This window comes from Plectropomus leopardus, chromosome 16 (assembly GCF_008729295.1).
Source record: "Plectropomus leopardus isolate mb chromosome 16, YSFRI_Pleo_2.0, whole genome shotgun sequence".
Lineage (NCBI taxonomy): Eukaryota > Metazoa > Chordata > Actinopteri > Perciformes > Serranidae > Plectropomus > Plectropomus leopardus.
This window is the reverse complement of record NC_056478.1, coordinates 3,615,523-3,637,636: the sequence shown is the minus strand read 5'-3', so window position 1 is coordinate 3,637,636 and position 22,114 is coordinate 3,615,523. Positions and strand designations below refer to the sequence as shown.

At 37.1% G+C, this 22,114-nt stretch overlaps 1 protein-coding gene across 3 annotated transcripts in view; it reads right to left on the bottom strand.

Annotated features, from left to right (window-relative positions):
- Positions 1-1,380: 1,380 nt before the first annotated feature.
- The window catches only part of LOC121955786 (kelch-like protein 29), a 378,430-nt gene continuing 357,696 nt past the window's right edge, over positions 1,381-22,114 (bottom strand). For all 3 annotated transcript variants that reach the window (XM_042503866.1, XM_042503868.1, XM_042503869.1), the window contains one exon: positions 1,381-2,772. In XM_042503866.1, the coding sequence (XP_042359800.1) occupies positions 2,589-2,772 (184 nt within the window). In that variant the 3' untranslated portion in view covers positions 1,381-2,588. The remainder of the gene's footprint in view (positions 2,773-22,114) is intronic.

The following is a 22,114-nucleotide window of genomic DNA, read 5'->3' as shown; positions in this document are numbered from 1 at the left end:
TTTTACGTTGTATGCTATAACAGGACTCTGCGTGCCGTACTAAGTGGTTTTCAGCTGTTTTTGCGATATTACATATTTCGACATTTTTGCCATACTATAGCCTTGCGTCTTTCGTCATTTTTTCAACATTGTATTTTATGGGGTTTCTGGACGTTTTTGGATGTTTTTCCACCACTGTACACTATAACATGCCTCTATGTGCTATGCTAAGTGGTTTTCAGCTGTTTTTTGGACATGTCATATTTTGACATTTTTCGCCATACTATAGCCTTGCTTCTTTCGTCATTTTTTCGGCGTTCTATTTTAAGGGGTTTCTGGACGTTTTTGGATGTTTTTTCAACATTGTATACTATAACAGACCTCTACACGCTACATTAAGTAGTTTTCAGCTGTTTTTTGGACATGTCATATTTTGACATTTTTCGCCATACTATAGCCTTGCTTCTTTGGTCACTTTTTCGATGTGCTATTTTATGGAGTTTCAGGCTGTTTTTGGATGTTTTTTTCATCACTGTATACTATAATAGGATTCTACATGCTATACTAAGTGGTTTTCAGCTGTTTTTTTGGACTTCTCATATTTCGTCATTTTCCGCCATACTTGCTTGCTTTTTTTTTACCTGCCTTGCTTTTTTGGACATTTTTTTTTGGTCAGTTTTTTCAATAAGCTATATTTTGACGATTTTGGCCATTTTTTTTAGACATTCTATACTATGACTTGTCTCTACATGCTATTTGATATTGTTTTCAGCATTGTTTAGGACATGTCATATTTTGACATTTTCGGCATACTATAATACAGTGTTTTTGGTCAATTTTTAGACGTGCTATTTTATGTTGGTTTTTTTTTCGACATTCTATGTTATGACGTGTCTCGAAATGCTATACTAAGTGGTTTTAAACTCTTTTTTTGACATTTTTCGACATACTATAGTATGGCGTTTTTGGTCATTTTTCCAACATGCTATATTTTGATGATTTTGGCCGTTTTTTTAGACAGTCTATACTATGACATGTCTTGGCATGTTATTTTAAGTGGTTTTCAGCTGTTTTTGGACACGTCATATTTTAACATTTTGGAAGACATACTATACTATGACGTGTTTGGACGACATACCATAGTATGATGTTTTAGTTAAATTTTGGACTTTACACTGTACATGTGAAGCCTGTAGTTTGGTCGGTGGCGGTCCTTAATTAATTTACAGCAGACTCTATATTTTAGCTCATCTTAGCTGGTGTTACAGACCTTTGGAAAAGTCTATCACGTAACAATGTGTTCAATGACTTAAAAAAAAAAGCAATCGATACATTTCTATAATTTCATTCAGTACCTTTAAACCATAAATTCGAAATAACAAAAAAAGAGTCGACAATGTGTCCATGTTCTGGTATATGTATTAGGTTTCAATAATAACAATTGTTAATTTCTCCTTTTTGGGTACAGATTTACAGACATAACATTTTGAATCCAACATATCAGTTTTTTTCTAAAAACATTTATACAGAATTGCCTTCAGGTTTTAAAATATACATATTTCCTTCCTGTATTTACAGAATACCAACCCAAAATCATTTGTGGGTTGCATGAATCACATTGTATAAAACAAAAAGAAGGTGGGGGAGGGATACAGATGAAGGACATAAAACATGAATCAACAGATAACTATGATAACAGTCACAGGTGATTATTGTGCTTTTTTTCCGGAGGAACTGTCCCAGGTTGAACATCTGATCAGAGGTTAGCAGAAGGAGGAATTCCCTCTCTCTGAATGCAGTGCTGCTTTTGTCCCAGAGAGCAACAGAGTGTGAATCAATCACCCTGCAGATGATGTCTTTTCAGGCTGGAATTTCACAAGAACCGGTAGGTTTGTTTTTTTCCTGTGTTTAACAAGTCATTTATAGAACCGGGTTACAAAGAGTTCACAATATGTTTTTAAAATTTCCTCATAAATTTAAACTCACAGTATGAATTCCGCTTCCTGACATAGTCGAGAGAGAAGAAACTCGTCACATGCACTGATAAAGACAAAAACAGTCGATTCCCTTCCTTCACTTTTCCTCCTGCCCTGTAGATGTCACCACTGAAAAACTTTCATACACCACAAAGAAGCTGTTCTCTAATGAATGACTGTGAAACTGATTCTTCAAATGGGACAAAAATTTGGACCTGCAATGGTTTTCGCTGCACTGAGTCAGAGTATAGTAAAGAAATAGGGAGGTGGTGAGTTTATAGACATTTGGAAAGGACAGAACTTAAACAATGATGACTTTTTTGATAACCAAGTAATTTACTAAGAGGGTCCCTGTGCCTGTTGGATGAGAGGATGAACTACTACCATGATACATACAGTACTGGAGGTTAGGCATCATCACCTGACATGGCTGAGTAGCTGAACATGAGTACATTCTGCACAGGGCTTTTTTTAGGTGGTGGGACAGATAACAAGAGTGGATGGATGCTGGCGTCAAGTCCAGAGGTCGCCGACCAACAGGCCCGGCCCTAAGCTGCCGTCGCACATCGTCCCACAAACCGGAGCTCAGCTGGTGTTTGCCGTCAACCCAGTGAAATCAGGTCTGAGCGGCTCTCACCCGCTCTGAATGTACTTCTTGATGACCACGCAGCCGTGTCTGAAGAGCGGGCAGGGCAGTGACTGCAGAAGCGTCCAACTGTTGGTGCAGGGGTCGAAGGTCTCCATGTTGCCGAGGGCAGGACCCTCGCTGCTCACGATGCCTCCTGTGGCGTAGATCTTCCCGTCCAGGATCACAGCGCTACACAGGTACGCAAAGAAATGTTTTAAAGTACAGCGTCTACAAGAGTCTTGTGATGCTGTAAAAACAATGTTGCAAAAATGACACAATATGTATGCCTGCTGTAATCTAAAAATAAAAAAATCATAGTGTAGACTGTGAAAAATGTCATAGTAAAATCATTAAAGCTTGTCCTCCTAAATAGTCCAAAATGTCACCGAACAGCAAAGTGCAGTATGTTTGGAAGTTTTTTCAACACTGTACACAATAACATGCCTCTACGTGCTATTCTAAGTACTTTTCAGCTGGTTTTGGGACGTGTCAAATTTCGACATTTTTGCCATACTATAGCCTTGCTTCCTTCGCCATTTTTTGGACATGCTATTTTACGGACTTTCTGGCCGTTTTTGGATGTTTTTTCAACACTGTATGCAATAACATGCCTCTACGCGCTATTCTAAGTACTTTTCAGCTGGTTTTGGGACGTGTCAAATTTCGACATTTTTGCCATACTATAGCCTTGCTTCTTAGGTCATTTTTTCGACATGCTAATTTATGGGTTTTTTGGACATTTTTGGATGTTTTTTCACCACTGTATGCAATAACATGCCTCTACGCGCTATTCTAAGTACTTTTCAGCTGTTTTTGGGATGTGTCGAATTTCGACATTTTTGCCATACTATAGCCTTGCTTCCTTCGCCATTTTTTGGACGTGCTATTTTACGGAGTTTCTGGCCGTTTTTGGATGTTTTTTCAACACCGTACACAATAACATGCCTCTACGTGCTATTCTAAGTGGTTTTCAGCTGTTTTTGGGACGTGTCAAATTTTGACATTTTTGCCATACTATAGCCTTGCTTCTTAGGTCATTTTTTCGACATGCTAATTTATGGGTTTTTTGGACATTTTTGGATGTTTTTTCACCACTGTATGCAATAACATGCCTCTACGTGCTATTCTAAGTGGTTTTCAGCTGTTTTTGGGACGTGTCAAATTTCGACATTTTTGCCATACTATAGCCTTGCTTCTTTGGTCATTTTTTCGACATAATATTTTATGGAGTTTCTGGCCGTTTTTGGATGTTTTTTCAACACTGTACACTATAACATGCCTCTACGTGCTATTCTAAGTGGTTTTCAGCTGTTTTTGGGACGTGTCAAATTTCGACATTTTTGCCATACTATAGCCTTGCTTCCTTCGCCATTTTTTGGACATGCTATTTTACGGAGTTTCTGGCCGTTTTTGGATGTTTTTTCAACACTGTACACAATAACATGCCTCTACGTGCTATTCTAAGTGGTTTTCAGCTGTTTTTGGGACGTGTCAAATTTCGACATTTTTGCCATACTATAGCCTTGCTTCCTTCGCCATTTTTTGGACATGCTATTTTACGGAGTTTCTGGCCGTTTTTGGATGTTTTTTCAACACTGTACACAATAACATGCCTCTACGTGCTATTCTAAGTGGTTTTCAGCTGTTTTTGGGACGTGTCAAATTTCGACATTTTTGCCATACTATAGCCTTGCTTCCTTCGCCATTTTTTGGACATAATATTTTACGGAGTTTCAGGCCGTTTTTGGATGTTTTTCGAACACTGTACACCATAACATGCCTCTACGTGCTATTCTAAGTACTTTTCAGCTGTTTTTGGGATGTGTCAAATTTCGACATTTTTGCCATACTATAGCCTTGCTTCTTTGGTCATTTTTTTGACATAATATTTAATCAGGTTTATGGCAGTTTTGGGATGTTTTTTCAACACCGTACACAATAACATGCCTCTACGTGCTATTCTAAGTGGTTTTCAGCTGTTTTTGGGACGTGTCAAATTTCGACATTTTTGCCATACTATAGCCTTGCTTCTTAGGTCATTTTTTCGACATGCTAATTTATGGGTTTTTTGGACATTTTTGGATGTTTTTTCACCACTGTATGCAATAACATGCCTCTACGTGCTATTCTAAGTGGTTTTCAGCTGTTTTTGGGACGTGTCAAATTTCGACATTTTTGCCATACTATAGCCTTGCTTCCTTCGCCATTTTTTGGACATAATATTTTACGGAGTTTCAGGCCGTTTTTGGATGTTTTTCGAACACTGTACACCATAACATGCCTCTACGTGCTATTCTAAGTACTTTTCAGCTGTTTTTGGGACGTGTCAAATTTCAACATTTTTGCCATACTATAGCCTTGCTTCTTAGGTCATTTTTTCGACATGCTAATTTATGGGTTTTTTGGACATTTTTTGATGTTTTTTCACCTCTTTACACTATAACATGCCTCTACGTGCTATCCTAAGTGGTTTTCAGCTGTTTTTGGGACGTGTCGAATTTCAACATTTTTGCCATACTAGCCTTGCTTCCTTCGCCACTTTTTGGACATAATATTTTACGGAGTTTCTGGCTGTTTTTGGATGTCGTTTCACTACTGTACACAATAACATGCCTCTACGTGCTATTCTAAGTACCTTTCTGCTGTATTTGGGAGATGTCAAATTTGAACATTTTTGCCATACTATAGCCTTGCTTCTTTGGTCATTTTTTCGACATAATATTTTATGGGTTTTGGGCCGTTTTTGGATGTTTTTCCAACACTGTACACTATAACATGCCTCTACGTGCTATCCTAAGTGGTTTTCAGCTGTTTTTGGGATGTGTCAAATTTCGACATTTTTGCCATACTATAGCCTTGCTTCTTTGGTCATTTTTTCGACATGGTAATTTAGGGGTTTTTTGGACATTCTTGGATGTTTTCTCACCACTGTACACCATAACATGCTTCTACGTACGAAACTAAGTGGATTTCAGCTGTTTTTGGAACATGTCAAATTTTGACATTTTTTGCCGTACTATAGCCTTGCTTCTTTGGTCACTTTTTCAACATCATTTTTTCGGCCTTTCTGCTAGTTTTTGGAGGTTTTTTCAACATTGCATCCTATGAAATGACTCTACATGGTATACTTAGTGGTTCTTAGCTGTTTTTTGACATGTCATAATTTGTCTTTTTTGCAATTTTTTTTTTGCATTTTTTGATTTCAGAAGGATCGCTGCTGCCCCTGCCTCTGCCCCCATCACCCTCTGTGACTCCCCAGTTTCAACCGTGGAGTTTTGCTGCCTCCTGGGGACCATCATCATCCAGGACCTCAAGTGGGAGCTGAACCTCAGCTCAAGAAAGCATCAAGAAAGCCCAGCAGAGGATGTACTTCCTGCGGTAGCTCAAGAAATTCAACTTGCCAAAGACCATGATGTGCACTTCTACACTGCCACCACTGAGTTCATCCTCTCCTCCTCCATCACAGTGTGGTATGCTGCAGCTACAGCGAGGGACAAGAACAGGCTGTAGCATATCATCCAGGTGATTGGCTGCTACCTGCAATCTTTCCATGACCTGTACACCTCCAAGGCCCTGAGGCGTGCAGGTAAAATTGAGGCCGACCCCTCTCACCACGGACACGGACTCTTTGAGACCCTCCCATCCAACAATAATCCAGCCCCCCCCAAACCACCCACATGACACAAACTCTCAACCAGCCCCAGAGTCTGAAAACATTACATTAATGTTAAACTAAATCAGTTTTTATGCATTGCATTAATGCACAGTGGACTGGATTTCTGTACATTGCACACTTTAAGTAAACCTAATTATCTAAACTTAAGATATTTGCTCTGCAACTCTACTTCTGAAAAACTGTACAATCCCTCCATTTCACCTTTTGTACATACATTTGTGTCCTTTATATTCTAGTTTGTAATTTTATATATTTAAATTGCTTGTATATTTTTTGATGTATGTTCTATTCTATTTAAATTCACTATTTTATTCTTCCTTTATGTTAATTGTTTTGCACCACAACACCAAGTCACATTCCTTGTATATGTAAATTTACGTGGCAATAAAACTAGATTCTGGCCGTTTTTGGATGTTGTTTCAACACTGTACACTATAACGTGCATCTACGTGCTATTCTAAGTGGTTTTCAGCTGTTTTTGGGACGTGTCAAATTTCGACTTTTTTTGCCATACTATAGCCTTGCTTCTTTGGTCATTTTTTCACCATGATATTTTATGGAGTTTCTGGCCGTTTTTATGTTTTTTCAACACTGTACACAATAAAATGGCTCTACGTGCTATACTAAGTGGTTTTCAGCTGTTTTTGGGACACGTGTCAAATTTCGACATTTTTGCCATACTATAGCCTTGCTTCTTTGGCCATTTTTTCGACATGCTATTTTATGGGTTTTTTGGACGTTTTTGGATGTTTTTTCAACACTGTACACTAATAACATGCCTCTACGTGCTATTCTAAGTGGTTTTCAGCTGTTTTTGGGACGTGTCAAATTTCGACATTTTTGCCATACTATAGCCTTGCTTCCTTCGGTCATTTTTTTCGACATGCTATTTTATGGGTTTTTTGGACGTTTTTGGATGTTTTTTCACACTGTCTCACACTAAAACATGCCTCTACGTGCTATTCTAAGTGGTTTTCAGCTGTTTTTGGGACGTGTCAAATTTCGACATTTTTGCCATACTATAGCCTTGCTTCTTTGGCATTTTTTCAACATAATATTTTATGGAGTTTTCTGGCCGTTTTTGGATATTTCTTCAACACTGTACACAATAAAATGGCTGTACGCGCTATACTAAGTGGTTTTCAGGTGTTTTTGGGACGTGTCAAATTTCGACATTTTTGCCATACTATAGCCTTGCTTCCTTCGCCATTTTTTTCGACATGCTATTTTATGGGGTTCCTGGACGTTTTTGGATGTCGTTTTCACACTGTACACTAAAACATGCCTCTACGTGCTATACTAAGTGGTTTTCAGCTGTTTTTGGGACGTGTCAAATTTCGACATTTTTGCCATACTATAGCCTTGCTTCTTTGGTCATTTTTTCGACATAATATTTTATGGGGTTTCTGGCCGTTTTTGGATGTTTCTTCAACACTGTACACTAAAACATGCCTCTATGTGCGCTATTCTAAGTGGTTTTCAGCTGTTTTTGGGACATGGCAAATTTCGACATTTTTGCCATACTATAGCCTTGCTTCTTCGCCATTTTTTGGACATGCTATTTTATGGGGTTTTTGGACGTTTTTGGATGTTTTTTCACACTGTACACTAAAACATGCCTCTACGTGCTATTCTAAGTGGTTTTCAGCTGTTTTTGGGACGTGTCAAATTTCGACATTTTTGCCATACTATAGCCTTGCTTCTTTGGTCATTTTTTCACATGCTATTTTATGGAGTTTTTGGCCGTTTTTGGATGTTTCTTTCAACACTGTACACTAATAAATGCCTCTACGTGCTATTCTAAGTGGTTTTCAGCTGTTTTTGGGACGTGTCAAATTTCGACATTTTTGCCATACTATAGCCTTGCTTCTTTGGGTCCATTTTTTCAACATGCTAATTTTTATGGGAGTTTCTGGCCGTTTTTGGATATTTCTTCAACACTGTACACAATAAAATGGCCGTACGCGCTATACTAAGTGGTTTTCAGGTGTTTTTGGGACATGTCAAATTTCGACATTTTTGCCATACTATAGCCTTGCTTCCTTCGCCATTTTTTTCAACATGCTATTTTATGGGGTTTCTGGACGTTTTTGGATGTCGTTTCACACTGTACACTAAAACATGCCTCTACGTGCTATTCTAAGTGGTTTTCAGCTGTTTTTGGGACGTGTCAAATTTCGACATTTTTGCCATACTATAGCCTTGCTTCTTTGGTCATTTTTTTTCGACATAATATTTTATGGAGTTTTCTGGCCGTTTTTGGATGTTTTTTCAACACTGTACACTATAACATGCCTCTACATGCTATTCTAAGTGGTTTTCAGCTGTTTTTGGGACGTGTCAAATTTCGACATTTTGCCATACTATAGCCTTGCTTCTTTGGTCATTTTTTCGGACATGCTATTTTATGGGTTTTGGACGTTTTTGGATATTTCTTCAACACTGTACACAATAAAATGGCTCTACGTGCTATTCTAAGTGGTTTTCAGGTGTTTTTGGGACGTGTCAAATTTCGACATTTTTGCCATACTATAGCCTTGCTTCCTTCGCCATTTTTTGGACATGCTATTTTATGGGGTTTCTGGACGTTTTTGGATGTTTTCACTACTGTACACTATAAACATGCCTCTACGTGCTATACTAAGTGGTTTTCAGCTGTTTTTGGGACGTGTCAAATTTCGACATTTTTGCCATACTATAGCCTTGCTTCTTTGGTCATTTTTTCGACATGCTATTTTATGGGGTTTCTGGACGTTTTTGGATGTTTTTTCACTACTGTACACTAAAACATGCCTCTACGTGCTATTCTAAGTGGTTTTCAGCTGTTTTTGGGACGTGTCAAATTTCGACATTTTTGCCATACTATAGCCTTGCTTCTTTGGTCATTTTTTCAACATGCTATTTTATGGTTTTCTGGCCGTTTTTGGATGTTTCTTCAACACTGTACACAATAAAATGGCTGTACGCGCTATACTAAGTGGTTTTCAGCTGTTTTTGGGACATGTGTCAAATTTCGACATTTTTGCCATACTATAGCCTTGCTTCCTTCGCATTTTTTGGACATGCTATTTTATGGGGTTTCTGGACGTTTTTGGATGTTTTTTTTCAACACTGTACACTAAAAAAATGCCTCTACGTGCTATTCTAAGTGGTTTTCAGCTGTTTTTGGGACGTGTCAAATTTCGACATTTTTGCCATACTATAGCCTTGCTTCTTTGGCCATTTTTTGACATGCTATTTTATGGGGTTTTTGGACGTTTTTGGATGTTTTTTCACTACTGTACACTAATAACATGCCTCTACGTGCTATTCTAAGGTTTTTTCAGCTGTTTTTGGGACGTGTCAAATTTCGACATTTTTGCCATACTATAGCCTTGCTTCCTTCGCCATTTTTTTCACATGCTATTTTATGGGGTTTTGGGCGTTTTTGGATGTCGTTTCAACACTGTACACTAAAAAATGGCTGCCTCTACGTGCTATACTAAGTGGTTTTCAGCTGTTTTTGGGACATGTCAAATTTCGACATTTTTGCCATACTATAGCCTTGCTTCCTTCGTCATTTTTTTGGACATGCTATTTTATGGGTTTCTGGCCGTTTTTGGATGTTTTTTCAACACTGTACACTAAAACATGCCTCTACATGCTATTCTAAGTGGTTTTCAGCTGTTTTTGGGACGTGTCAAATTTCGACATTTTTGCCATACTATAGCCTTGCTTCTTTGGTCATTTTTTCGACATGCTATTTTATGGAGTTTCTGGCCGTTTTTGGATGTTTTTTTCAACACTGTACACTATAACATGCCTCTACGTGCTATTCTAAGTGGTTTTCAGCTGTTTTTGGGACGTGTCAAATTTCGACATTTTTGCCATACTATAGCCTTGCTTCTTTGGTCATTTTTTCGACATGCTATTTATGGGTTTTTGGCCGTTTTTGGATGTTTTCTTCAACACTGTACACAATAAAATGGCTGTCTACGTGCTATTCTAAGTGGTTTTCAGCTGTTTTTGGGACATGTCAAATTTCGACATTTTTGCCATACTATAGCCTTGCTTCCTTGCCATTTTTTTTCACATGCTATTTTATGGGGTTTCTGGACGTTTTTGGATGTCGTTTCACTACTGTACACTAAAACATGCCTCTACGTGCTATTCTAAGTGGTTTTCAGCTGTTTTTTTGGACGTGTCAAATTTTGACATTTTTGCCATACTATAGCCTTGCTTCTTTGGCCATTTTTTGACATGCTATTTTTATGGGGTTTTGGACGTTTTTGGATGTTGTTTCAACTACTGTACACTAAAACATGCCTCTACGTGCTATTCTAAGTGGTTTTCAGCTGTTTTTGGGACGTGTCAAATTTCGACATTTTTGCCATACTATAGCCTTGCTTCTTTGGTCATTTTTCAACATGCTATTTTATGGGGTTTCTGGCCGTTTTTGGATATTTTTCAACACTGTACACAATAAAATGGCTGTACGCGCTATACTAAGTGGTTTTCAGGTGTTTTTGGGACGTGTCAAATTTTCGACATTTTTGCCATACTATAGCCTTGCTTTTCCTTCGCCATTTTTTGGACATGCTATTTTATGGAGTGTTCTGGCGTTTTTGGATGTTTTTCAACACTGTACACTAAAACATGCCTCTACGTGCTATTCTAAGTGGTTTTCAGCTGTTTTTGGGACATGTCAAATTTTGACATTTTTGCCATACTATAGCCTTGCTTCTTTGGTCATTTTTTGACATGCTATTTTATGGGTTTCTGGACGTTTTTGGATGTTTTTCAACACTGTACACACTAAAACATGCCTCTACGTGCTATTCTAAGTGGTTTTCAGCTGTTTTTGGGACGTGTCAAATTTCGACATTTTTGCCATACTATAGCCTTGCTTCCTTCGTCATTTTTTCACATGCTATTTTATGGGGTTTCTGGCGTTTTTGGATGTTTTTTTCACTACACTGTACACTAAAACATGCCTCTACGTGCTATACTAAGTGGTTTTTCAGGTGTTTTTGGGACGTGTCAAATTTCGACATTTTTGCCATACTATAGCCTTGCTTCCTTCGCCATTTTTTGGACATGCTATTTTATGGGGTTTTCTGGACGTTTTTTGATGTTTTTTCAACACTGTACACTAAAACATGCCTCTACGTGCTATTCTAAGTGGTTTTCAGCTGTTTTTGGGACGTGTCAAATTTCGACATTTTTGCCATACTATAGCCTTGCTTCTTTGGTCATTTTTTCGACATAATATTTTATGGAGTTTCTGGCCGTTTTTGGATGTTTTTTCAACACTGTACACTATAACATGCCTCTACGTGCTATTCTAAGTGGTTTTCAGCTGTTTTTGGGACGTGTCAAATTTCGACATTTTTGCCATACTATAGCCTTGCTTCTTTGGTCATTTTTTCGACATAATATTTTATGGAGTTTCTGGCCGTTTTTTTGGATATTTCTTCAACACTGTACACAATAAAATGGCTCTACGCGCTATACTAAGTGGTTTTCAGGTGTTTTTGGGACATGGCAAATTTCGACATTTTTGCCATACTATAGCCTTGCTTCCTTCGCCATTTTTTGACATGCTATTTTATGGGGTTCTGGACGTTTTTGGATGTCGTTTCACTACTGTACACTAAAAAAATGCCTCTACGTGCTATTCTAAGTGGTTTTCAGCTGTTTTTGGGACGTGTCAAATTTCGACATTTTTGCCATACTATAGCCTTGCTTCTTTGGTCATTTTTTTGACATGCTTATTTTATGGGGTTTTTTGGACGTTTTTTTGGATGTTTTTCACACTGTACACTAAAACATGCCTCTACGTGCTATTCTAAGTGGTTTTCAGCTGTTTTTGGGACGTGTCAAATTTCGACATTTTTGCCATACTATAGCCTTGCTTCTTTGGTCATTTTTTTGACATAATATTTTATGGGTTTCTGGCCGTTTTTGGATGTTTTTTCAACACTGTACACTATAACATGCCTCTACGTGCTATTCTAAGTGGTTTTCAGCTGTTTTTTGGGACGTGTCAAATTTCGACATTTTTGCCATACTATAGCCTTGCTTCTTTGGTCATTTTTTCGACATAATATTTTATGGAGTTTCTGGACGTTTTTGGATATTTTTCAACACTGTACACAATAAAATGGCTCTACGTTGCTATTCTAAGTGGTTTTCAGCTGTTTTTTGGGACATGGCAAATTTCGACATTTTTGCCATACTATAGCCTTGCTTCTTTCGCCATTTTTTGGACATGCTATTTTATGGGGTTTCTGGACGTTTTTGGATGTTTTTTCACTACTGTACACTAAAACATGCCTCTACGTGCTACGCTATACTAAGTGGTTTTCAGGTGTTTTTTGGACGTGTCAAATTTCGACATTTTTGCCATACTATAGCCTTGCTTCTTTGGTCATTTTTTCGACATAATATTTTATGGAGTTTCTGGCCGTTTTTGGATATTTCTTCAACACTGTACACAATAAAATGCTGTACACGCTATACTAAGTGGTTTTCAGCTGTTTTTGGGACATGGCAAATTTCGACATTTTTGCCATACTATAGCCTTGCTTCTTCGTCATTTTTTGGACATGCTATTTTATGGGGTTTTGGCCGTTTTTGGATATTTCTTCACACTGTACACAATAAAATGGCTGTACGCGCTATACTAAGTGGTTTTCAGCTGTTTTTGGGACGTGTCAAATTTCGACATTTTTGCCATACTATAGCCTTGCTTCTTTGGCCATTTTTTTGACATAATATTTTATGGGGTTTCTGGACGTTTTTGGATGTTTTTTCACTACTGTACACTAAAACATGCCTCTACGTGCTATTCTAAGTAGTGGTTTTCAGCTGTTTTTGGGACGTGTCAAATTTCGACATTTTTGCCATACTATAGCCTTGCTTCTTTGGTCATTTTTTCGACATGCTATTTTATGGAGTTTCTGGCCGTTTTTTGGATGTTTTTTCAACACTGTACACTATAACATGCCTCTACGTGCTATTCTAAGTGGTTTTCAGCTGTTTTTTTGGGACGTGTCAAATTTCGACATTTTTGCCATACTATAGCCTTGCTTCTTTGGTCATTTTTTCGACATAATATTTTATGGGTTTTGGCCGTTTTTGGATATTTTTTCAACACTGTACACAATAAAATGGCTGTACGTGCTATTCTAAGTGGTTTTCAGCTGTTTTTGGGACATGTCAAATTTCGACATTTTTTTTTGCCATACTATAGCCTTGCTTTCTTCGCCATTTTTTCACATGCTATTTTATGGGGTTTTGGCGTTTTTGGATGTTTTTTTCACTACTGTACACTAAAACATGCCTCTACGTGCTATTCTAAGTGGTTTTCAGCTGTTTTTGGGACGTGTCAAATTTCGACATTTTTGCCATACTATAAGCCTTGCTTCTTTGGTCATTTTTTCGACATAATATTTTATGGAGTTTCTGGACGTTTTTGGATATTTCTTCAACACTGTACACAATAAAATGGCTCTACGCGCTATACTAAGTGGTTTTCAGGTGTTTTTGGGACGTGTCAAATTTCGACATTTTTGCCATACTATAGCCTTGCTTCCTTCGCCATTTTTTGACATGCTATTTTATGGGGTTTCTGGACGTTTTTGGATGTTTTTTCACTACTGTACACTAAAACATGCCTCTACGTGCTATTCTAAGTGGTTTTCAGCTGTTTTTTGGGACGTGTCAAATTTCGACATTTTTGCCATACTATAGCCTTGCTTCTTTGGTCATTTTTTCAACATAATATTTTATGGAGTTTTCTGGCCGTTTTTGGATATTTCTTCAACACTGTACACAATAAAATGGCTGTACACGCTATACTAAGTGGTTTTCAGCTGTTTTTTGGGACATGGCAATTTCGACATTTTTGCCATACTATTGCCTTGCTTCTTTGGTCATTTTTTCGACATAATATTTTATGGGGTTTCTGGCCGTTTTTGGATGGATGTTTTTTCAACACTGTACACTATAACATGCCTCTACGTGCTATTCTAAGTGGTTTTCAGCTGTTTTTGGGACGTGTCAAATTTCGACATTTTTGCCATACTATAGCCTTGCTTCCTTCGCCATTTTTTGGACATGCTATTTTATGGGGTTTCTGGACGTTTTTGGATGTTTTTCACTACTGTACACTAAAACATGCCTCTACGTGCTATACTAAGTGGTTTTCAGCTGTTTTTGGGACGTGTCAAATTTTGACATTTTTGCCATACTATAGCCTTGCTTCTTTGGTCATTTTTTTGGACATGCTATTTTATGGGGTTTCGCAGTTTTTGGATGTTTTTTCAACACCGTACACTATAACGTGCCTCTACGTGCTATTCTGAGTGGTTTTCAGCTGTTTTTGGGACGTGTCAAATTTCAACATTTTTGCCATACTATAGCCTTGCTTCCTTCGCCATTTTTTCACCATGATATTTTATGGAGTTTCTGGCCGTTTTTGGATATTTCTTCAACACTGTACACAATAAAATGGCTGTACGCGCTATACTAAGTGGTTTTCAGGTGTTTTTGGGTCGTGTCAAATTTCAACATTTTTGCCATACTATAGCCTTGCTTCTTTGGTCATTTTTTCGACATAATATTTTATGGAGTTTCTGGCCGTTTTTGGATGTTTTTTCAACACTGTACACTATAACATGCCTCTACGTGCTATTCTAAGTGGTTTTCAGCTGTTTTTGGGACGTCTCAAATTTCGACATTTTTGCCATACTATAGCCTTGCTTCTTTGGTCATTTTTTCGACATAATATTTTATGGGGTTTCTGGCCGTTTTTGGATATTTCTTCAACACTGTACACAATAAAATGGCTGTACACGCTATACTAAGTGGTTTTCAGGTGTTTTTGGGACATGGCAAATTTCGACATTTTTGCCATACTATAGCCTTGCTTCCTTCGCCACTTTTTGGACATGCTATTTTATGGGGTTTCTGGACGTTTTTGGATGTCGTTTCAACACTGTGCACTAAAACATGCCTCTACATGCTATTCTAAGTGGTTTTCAGCTGTTTTTGGGACGTGTCAAATTTCGACATTTTTGCCATACTATAGCCTTGCTTCTTTGGCCATTTTTTGGACATGCTATTTTATGGGGTTTCTGGCCGTTTTTGGATATTTCTTCAACACTGTACACAATAAAATGGTCTACGTGCTATTCTAAGTGGTTTTCAGCTGTTTTTGGGACGTGTCAAATTTCGACATTTTTGCCATACTATAGCCTTGCTTCTTTGGTCATTTTTTCACATAATATTTTATGGAATTTCTGGCCGTTTTTGGATGTTTTTTCAACACTGTACACTATAACATGCCTCTACGTGCTATTCTAAGTGGTTTTCAGGTGTTTTTGGGACATGTCAAATTTCGACATTTTTGCCATACTATAGCCTTGCTTCTTTGGTCATTTTTTTTCGACATGCTATTTTATGGGTTTTTTGGACATTTTTGGATGTTTTTTTCACACTGTACACTATAACATGCCTCTACGTGCTATTCTAAGTGGTTTTCAGCTGTTTTTGGGACGTGTCAAATTTCGACATTTTTGCCATACTATAGCCTTGCTTCTTTGGTCATTTTTTCGACATAATATTTTATGGAGTTTCTGGCCGTTTTTGGATATTTCTTCAACACTGTACACAATAAAATGGCCTGTACGTGCTATACTAAGTGGTTTTCAGGTGTTTTTGGGACATGTTCAAATTTCGACATTTTTGCCATACTATAGCCTTGCTTCCTTTGGCCATTTTTTGGACATGCTATTTTATGGGGTTTCTGGACGTTTTTGGATGTTTTTCACTACTGTACACTATAACATGCCTCTACGTGCTATTCTAAGTGGTTTTTCAGCTGTTTTTGGGACATGTGTCAAATTTCGACATTTTTGCCATACTATAGCCTTGCTTCTTTGGTCATTTTTTCGACATGCTATTTATGGGTTTTTTGGACCGTTTTTGGATGTTTTTTCACTACTGTATGCACTAAACATGCCTCTACGTGCTATTCTAAGTGGTTTTCAGCTGTTTTTGGGACGTGTCAAATTTCGACATTTTTGCCATACTATAGCCTTGCTTCTTTGGTCATTTTTTCACCATAATATTTTATGGAGTTTCTGGCCGTTTTTGGATATTTCTTCAACACTGTACACAATAAAATGGCTGTACGCGCTATACTAAGTGGTTTTCAGGTGTTTTTGGGATGTCAAATTTCGACATTTTTGCCATACTATAGCCTGCTTCCTTCGCCATTTTTTGGACATGCTATTTTATGGGGTTTCTGGACGTTTTTGGATGTCGTTTTTCACTACTGTACACTAAAACATGCCTCTACGTGCTATTCTAAGTGGTTTTCAGCTGTTTTTTGGGACATGTCAAATTTCGACATTTTTGCCATACTATAGCCTTGCTTCTTTGGTCATTTTTTCGACATAATATTTTATGGGGTTTCTGGCCGTTTTTGGATGTTTTTTCAACACTGTACACTATAACATGCCTCTACATGCTATTCTAAGTGGTTTTCAGCTGTTTTTGGGACGTGTCAAATTTCGACATTTTTGCCATACTATAGCCTTGCTTCTTTGGTCATTTTTTGGACACATAATATTTTATGGGGTTTTTCTGGCTGTTTTTGGATATTTCTTCAACACTGTACACAATAAAATGGCTGTACGCGCTATACTAAGTGGTTTTCAGGTGTTTTTGGGACGTGTCAAATTTCGACATTTTTGCCATACTATAGCCTTGCTTCTTTGGTCATTTTTTCGACATGCTATTTTATGGGGTTCTGGACGTTTTTGGATGTTTTTTTCAACACTGTACACTATAACATGCCTCTACGTGCTATTCTAAGTGGTTTTCAGCTGTTTTTTGGGACATGTCAAATTTCGACATTTTTGCCATACTATAGCCTTGCTTCCTTCGCCATTTTTTCGGACATGCTATTTTATGGGGTTTCTGGACCGTTTTTGGATGTTTTTTCACTACTGTACACTAAAACATGCCTCTACGTGCTATTCTAAGTGGTTTTCAGCTGTTTTTGGGACGTGTCAAATTTCGACATTTTTGCCATACTATAGCCTTGCTTCTTTGGTCATTTTTTCACCATATAATATTTTATGGGTTTCTGGCCGTTTTTGGATATTTCTTCAACACTGTACACAATAAAAAATGGCTGTACGCGCTATATACTAAGTGGTTTTCAGGTGTTTTTGGGACATGTCAAATTTCGACATTTTTGCCATACTATAGCCTTGCTTCCTTCGCCATTTTTTGGACATGCTATTTTATGGGGTTTCTGGACGTTTTTGGATGTTTTTTCACTACTGTATACACTAAAACATGCCTCTACGTGCTATTCTAAGTGGTTTTCAGCTGTTTTTGGGACGTGTCAAATTTCGACATTTTTGCCATACTATAGCCTTGCTTCTTTGGTCATTTTTTCGACATAACATTTTATGGAGTTTCTGGCCGTTTTTTTGGATATTTTTTCAACACTGTACACTAATAACATGCCTGTACGTGCTATTCTAAGTGGTTTTCAGGTGTTTTTGGGACATGTCAAATTTCGACATTTTTGCCATACTATAGCCTTGCTTCTTTGGCCATTTTTGGACATGCTATTTTATGGGGTTCCTGGACGTTTTTGGATGTTTTCAACACTGTACACTAAAACATGCCTCTACGTGCTATTCTAAGTGGTTTTCAGCTGTTTTTGGGACATGGCAAATTTCGACATTTTTGCCATACTATAGCCTTGCTTCTTTGGTCATTTTTTCGACATATATATTTTATGGGGTTTTTGGCCGTTTTTGGATGTTTTTTTCAACACTGTACACTATAACATGCCTCTACGTGCTATACTAAGTGGTTTTCAGCTGTTTTTGGGACATGTCAAATTTCGACATTTTTGCCATACTATAGCCTTGCTTCTTTGGTCATTTTTTCGACATGCTATTTTATGGGTTTTGGACGTTTTTGGATGTTTTTTCAACACTGTACACTATAACATGCCTCTACGTGCTATTCTAAGTGGTTTTCAGCTGTTTTTGGGACATGGCAAATTTCGACATTTTTGCCATACTATAGCCTTGCTTCTTTGGTCCATTTTTTTGGACATGCTATTTTATGGGTTTTGGACGTTTTTGGATGTTTTTCACTACTGTACACTATAAAATGCCTCTACGTGCTATTCTAAGTGGTTTTCAGCTGTTTTTGGGACATGGCAAATTTCGACATTTTTGCCATACTATAGCCTTGCTTCTTTGGTCATTTTTTCGACATAATATTTTATGGGGTTTTTGGCCGTTTTTAGATGTTTTTTCAACACTGTACACTATAACATGCCTCTACGTGCTATACTAAGTGGTTTTCAGCTGTTTTTGGGACATGTCAAATTTCGACATTTTTGCCATACTATAGCCTTGCTTCTTTGGTCATTTTTTCGACATAATATTTTATGGGTTTCTGGCGTTTTTGGATGTGTTTTTTCAACACTGTACACTATAACATGCCTCTACGTGCTATTCTAAGTGGTTTTCAGCTGTTTTTGGGACATGTCAAATTTCGACATTTTTGCCATACTATAGCCTTGCTTCTTTGGCCATTTTTTGGACATGCTATTTTATGGGGTTCCTGGACGTTTTTGGATGTCGTTTCACTACTGTACACTAAAACATGCCTCTACGTGCTATTCTAAGTGGTTTTCAGCTGTTTTTTGGACATGTCAAATTTCGACATTTTTGCCATACTATAGCCTTGCTTCTTTGGTCATTTTTTCGACATAATATTTTATGGGGTTTTGGACCGTTTTTGGATGTTTTTTCAACACTGTACACTATAACATGCCTCTACGTGCTATTCTAAGTACTTTTTCAGCTGTTTTTGGGACATGTCAAATTTCGACATTTTTGCCATACTATAGCCTTGCTTCTTTGGTCCATTTTTTCGACATGCTATTTTATGGGTTTCTGGCCGTTTTTGGATGTTTTTTCAACACTGTACACTATAACATGCCTCTACGTGCTATTCTAAGTGGTTTTCAGCTGTTTTTGGGACGTGTCAAATTTCGACATTTTTGCCATACTATAGCCTTGCTTCTTTGGTCATTTTTTCGACATAATATTTTATGGAGTTTCTGGCCGTTTTTGGATGTTTTTTCAACACTGTACACTATAACATGCCTCTACGTGCTATTCTAAGTGGTTTTCAGCTGTTTTTGGGACATGGCAAATTTCGACATTTTTGCCATACTATAGCCTTGCTTCTTTGGCCATTTTTTGGACATGCTATTTTATGGGGTTTTTGGACGTTTTTGGATATTTCTTCAACTACTGTACACAATAAAATGGCTCTACGTGCTATACTAAGTGGTTTTCAGGTGTTTTTGGGACATGGCAAATTTCGACATTTTTGCCATACTATAGCCTTGCTTCTTTGGTCCATTTTTTTGGACATAATATTTTATGGGGTTTTTGGCCGTTTTTGGATGTTTTTTCAACACTGTACACTAAAACATGCCTCTACGTGCTATTCTAAGTGGTTTTCAGCTGTTTTTGGGACATGTCAAATTTCGACATTTTTTGCCATACTATAGCCTTGCTTCTTTGGTCATTTTTTCGACATAATATTTTATGGAGTTTCTGGCCGTTTTTGGATGTTTTTTCAACACTGTACACTAAAACATGCCTCTACGTGCTATTCTAAGTGGTTTTCAGCTGTTTTTGGGACGTGTCAAATTTCGACATTTTTGCCATACTATAGCCTTGCTTCTTTGGTCATTTTTTTTCGACATAATATTTTATGGGTTTCTGGCCGTTTTTGGATGTTTTTTCAACACTGTACACTATAACATGCCTCTACGTGCTATTCTAAGTGGTTTTCAGCTGTTTTTGGGACGTGTCAAATTTCGACATTTTTGCCATACTATAGCCTTGCTTCTTTGGTCATTTTTTCGACATAATATTTTATGGAGTTTCTGGCCGTTTTTTGGATATTTTTTCAACACTGTACACAATAAAATGGCTGTACGCGCTATACTAAGTGGTTTTCAGGTGTTTTTGGGACATTTATTTCGACATTTATTATTTTTTATGATGACTACTGATGTCCGAAAACTTTAAATATAAAAAAAAAAACATTATAGTACCATATGTCCAAAATCTAAAAATTAATTCGTCATCAGATATCAAACCGAAACTTCATAGAAAAGTATGTTGTCCAAAATGCCATCAAAATATCATAATACAGAATATGTCGCACAAAAACATGACGGTATAGCATGTCATACAAAACATTATAGTATTTCATCCAAAAAGCCCCCCAAAACATCACACATCTAAAAAAAAGGGATAGTACAGTATGAGGTCAAATATCTCACAAATCACAAAATGTGATTGGATGGTATGCTGCAAAACATGTTAGAAAAAGCTCCGCGTATAGTATGTTGTCAAAAACATTCAAAAATTTAACAGTATATAACGTATTCAGTTCATTCGAACCGTTGTGCCAAATTTGAGGAAATACTTACTTACATACTTGAGTTACCACATTTCGAAAAATGAGACTGACAAAGTCACAGTGAGCTTCATCTTTGAAATTTGACCACCAAAATCTAATCAGTTAGTTCTTGAGTCCAAGTGAGCAGTCGTGCTACATTTGACAAGTGACTACTGAAATCTAATCAGCTCATCATTCAGTGGAAGTTTCTGTCAATCTTGAAGAATGTCTGTCAAGATGTTAAATTAGATATTATTATTGAGTTTAGTATACCATAAAAATATCTTAATTTTTAAAATTTTAATGACCAACTACAGTATGTCAAAAAACGCCATAGTATAGTGTTCCATGATCGAAGTCCACTTCCACTTAATCAAACTGTCATAGAAACTTCCCACAACAAGGTTCGGGGGATTATCTTGAATAACCGTCATGATTTCTGTTAAGAAAAGTTGCTGTTGAGATTTTCAAATGTATTTCTTTGATGTTTTTGAGCTCCACAGGCCAAGTGTCAGTTTCATGATATTAACTTTTAACAGGCACTGTAGCTGCACGGTTGACTTTTTTTGCACTACTAATAACTTGTGAAAACCCAGTTTTATTCTATATAGATGTTTTTATACAATGCAATTTAGTATTTTGATTACACTGTAATTCTATGCAATGCTATCTTTATTATATTAAATTGACCTTTTTTTCAGATTTTGTTACTAGATCCATTATTGTTTGTATGGCTTATTTATATTTATTAATTAATTTTTAATGAAGTTACTTTTATTTCAGACTTTTAATATATAAAACTGAAAATATATTTTTATTACATATCTTCAACTGATTTTTTACTAGATTCATTTTTATTTGTATCTATTTATTTTTTGTTTTTATTGTACAAGGTTACTTTTATTTTCAGATTTATACTGAATTACATTGACTTTTGCACTTTTTACAATGCACCATACTGGTAAAATGTTTTTTTTCATTTTCCAAAGGAATTGATGCATTTCGGTCTTTTATGATGTGTCATTTTTTGCAAAGGCATTTCTTATTGTGACAGTTAAAGTGTTAACGAGAAGGCAGACATCTACTACAGCAATATCTCCGACACTCTGCAGGTCGATAAACAGAAGTACAGGTAAGGAGAAAAATATATGATTGTGATTTTTTGGGGTGAACTGTCCCTTTATCTTTTCACTCTCTTGCAGCAGTATCTGAGCAGGGTTAAGTTACTGCTGCTGCTTCCAAGTGAAAGCACTGACTGCCTGTTAGGAACAAATAATAACGAGAGATAATCAGTGTCAGGGAAGATAAGTAGGTGAAAGCGAGTGTTCGCTAATGTGGCTGTGATGT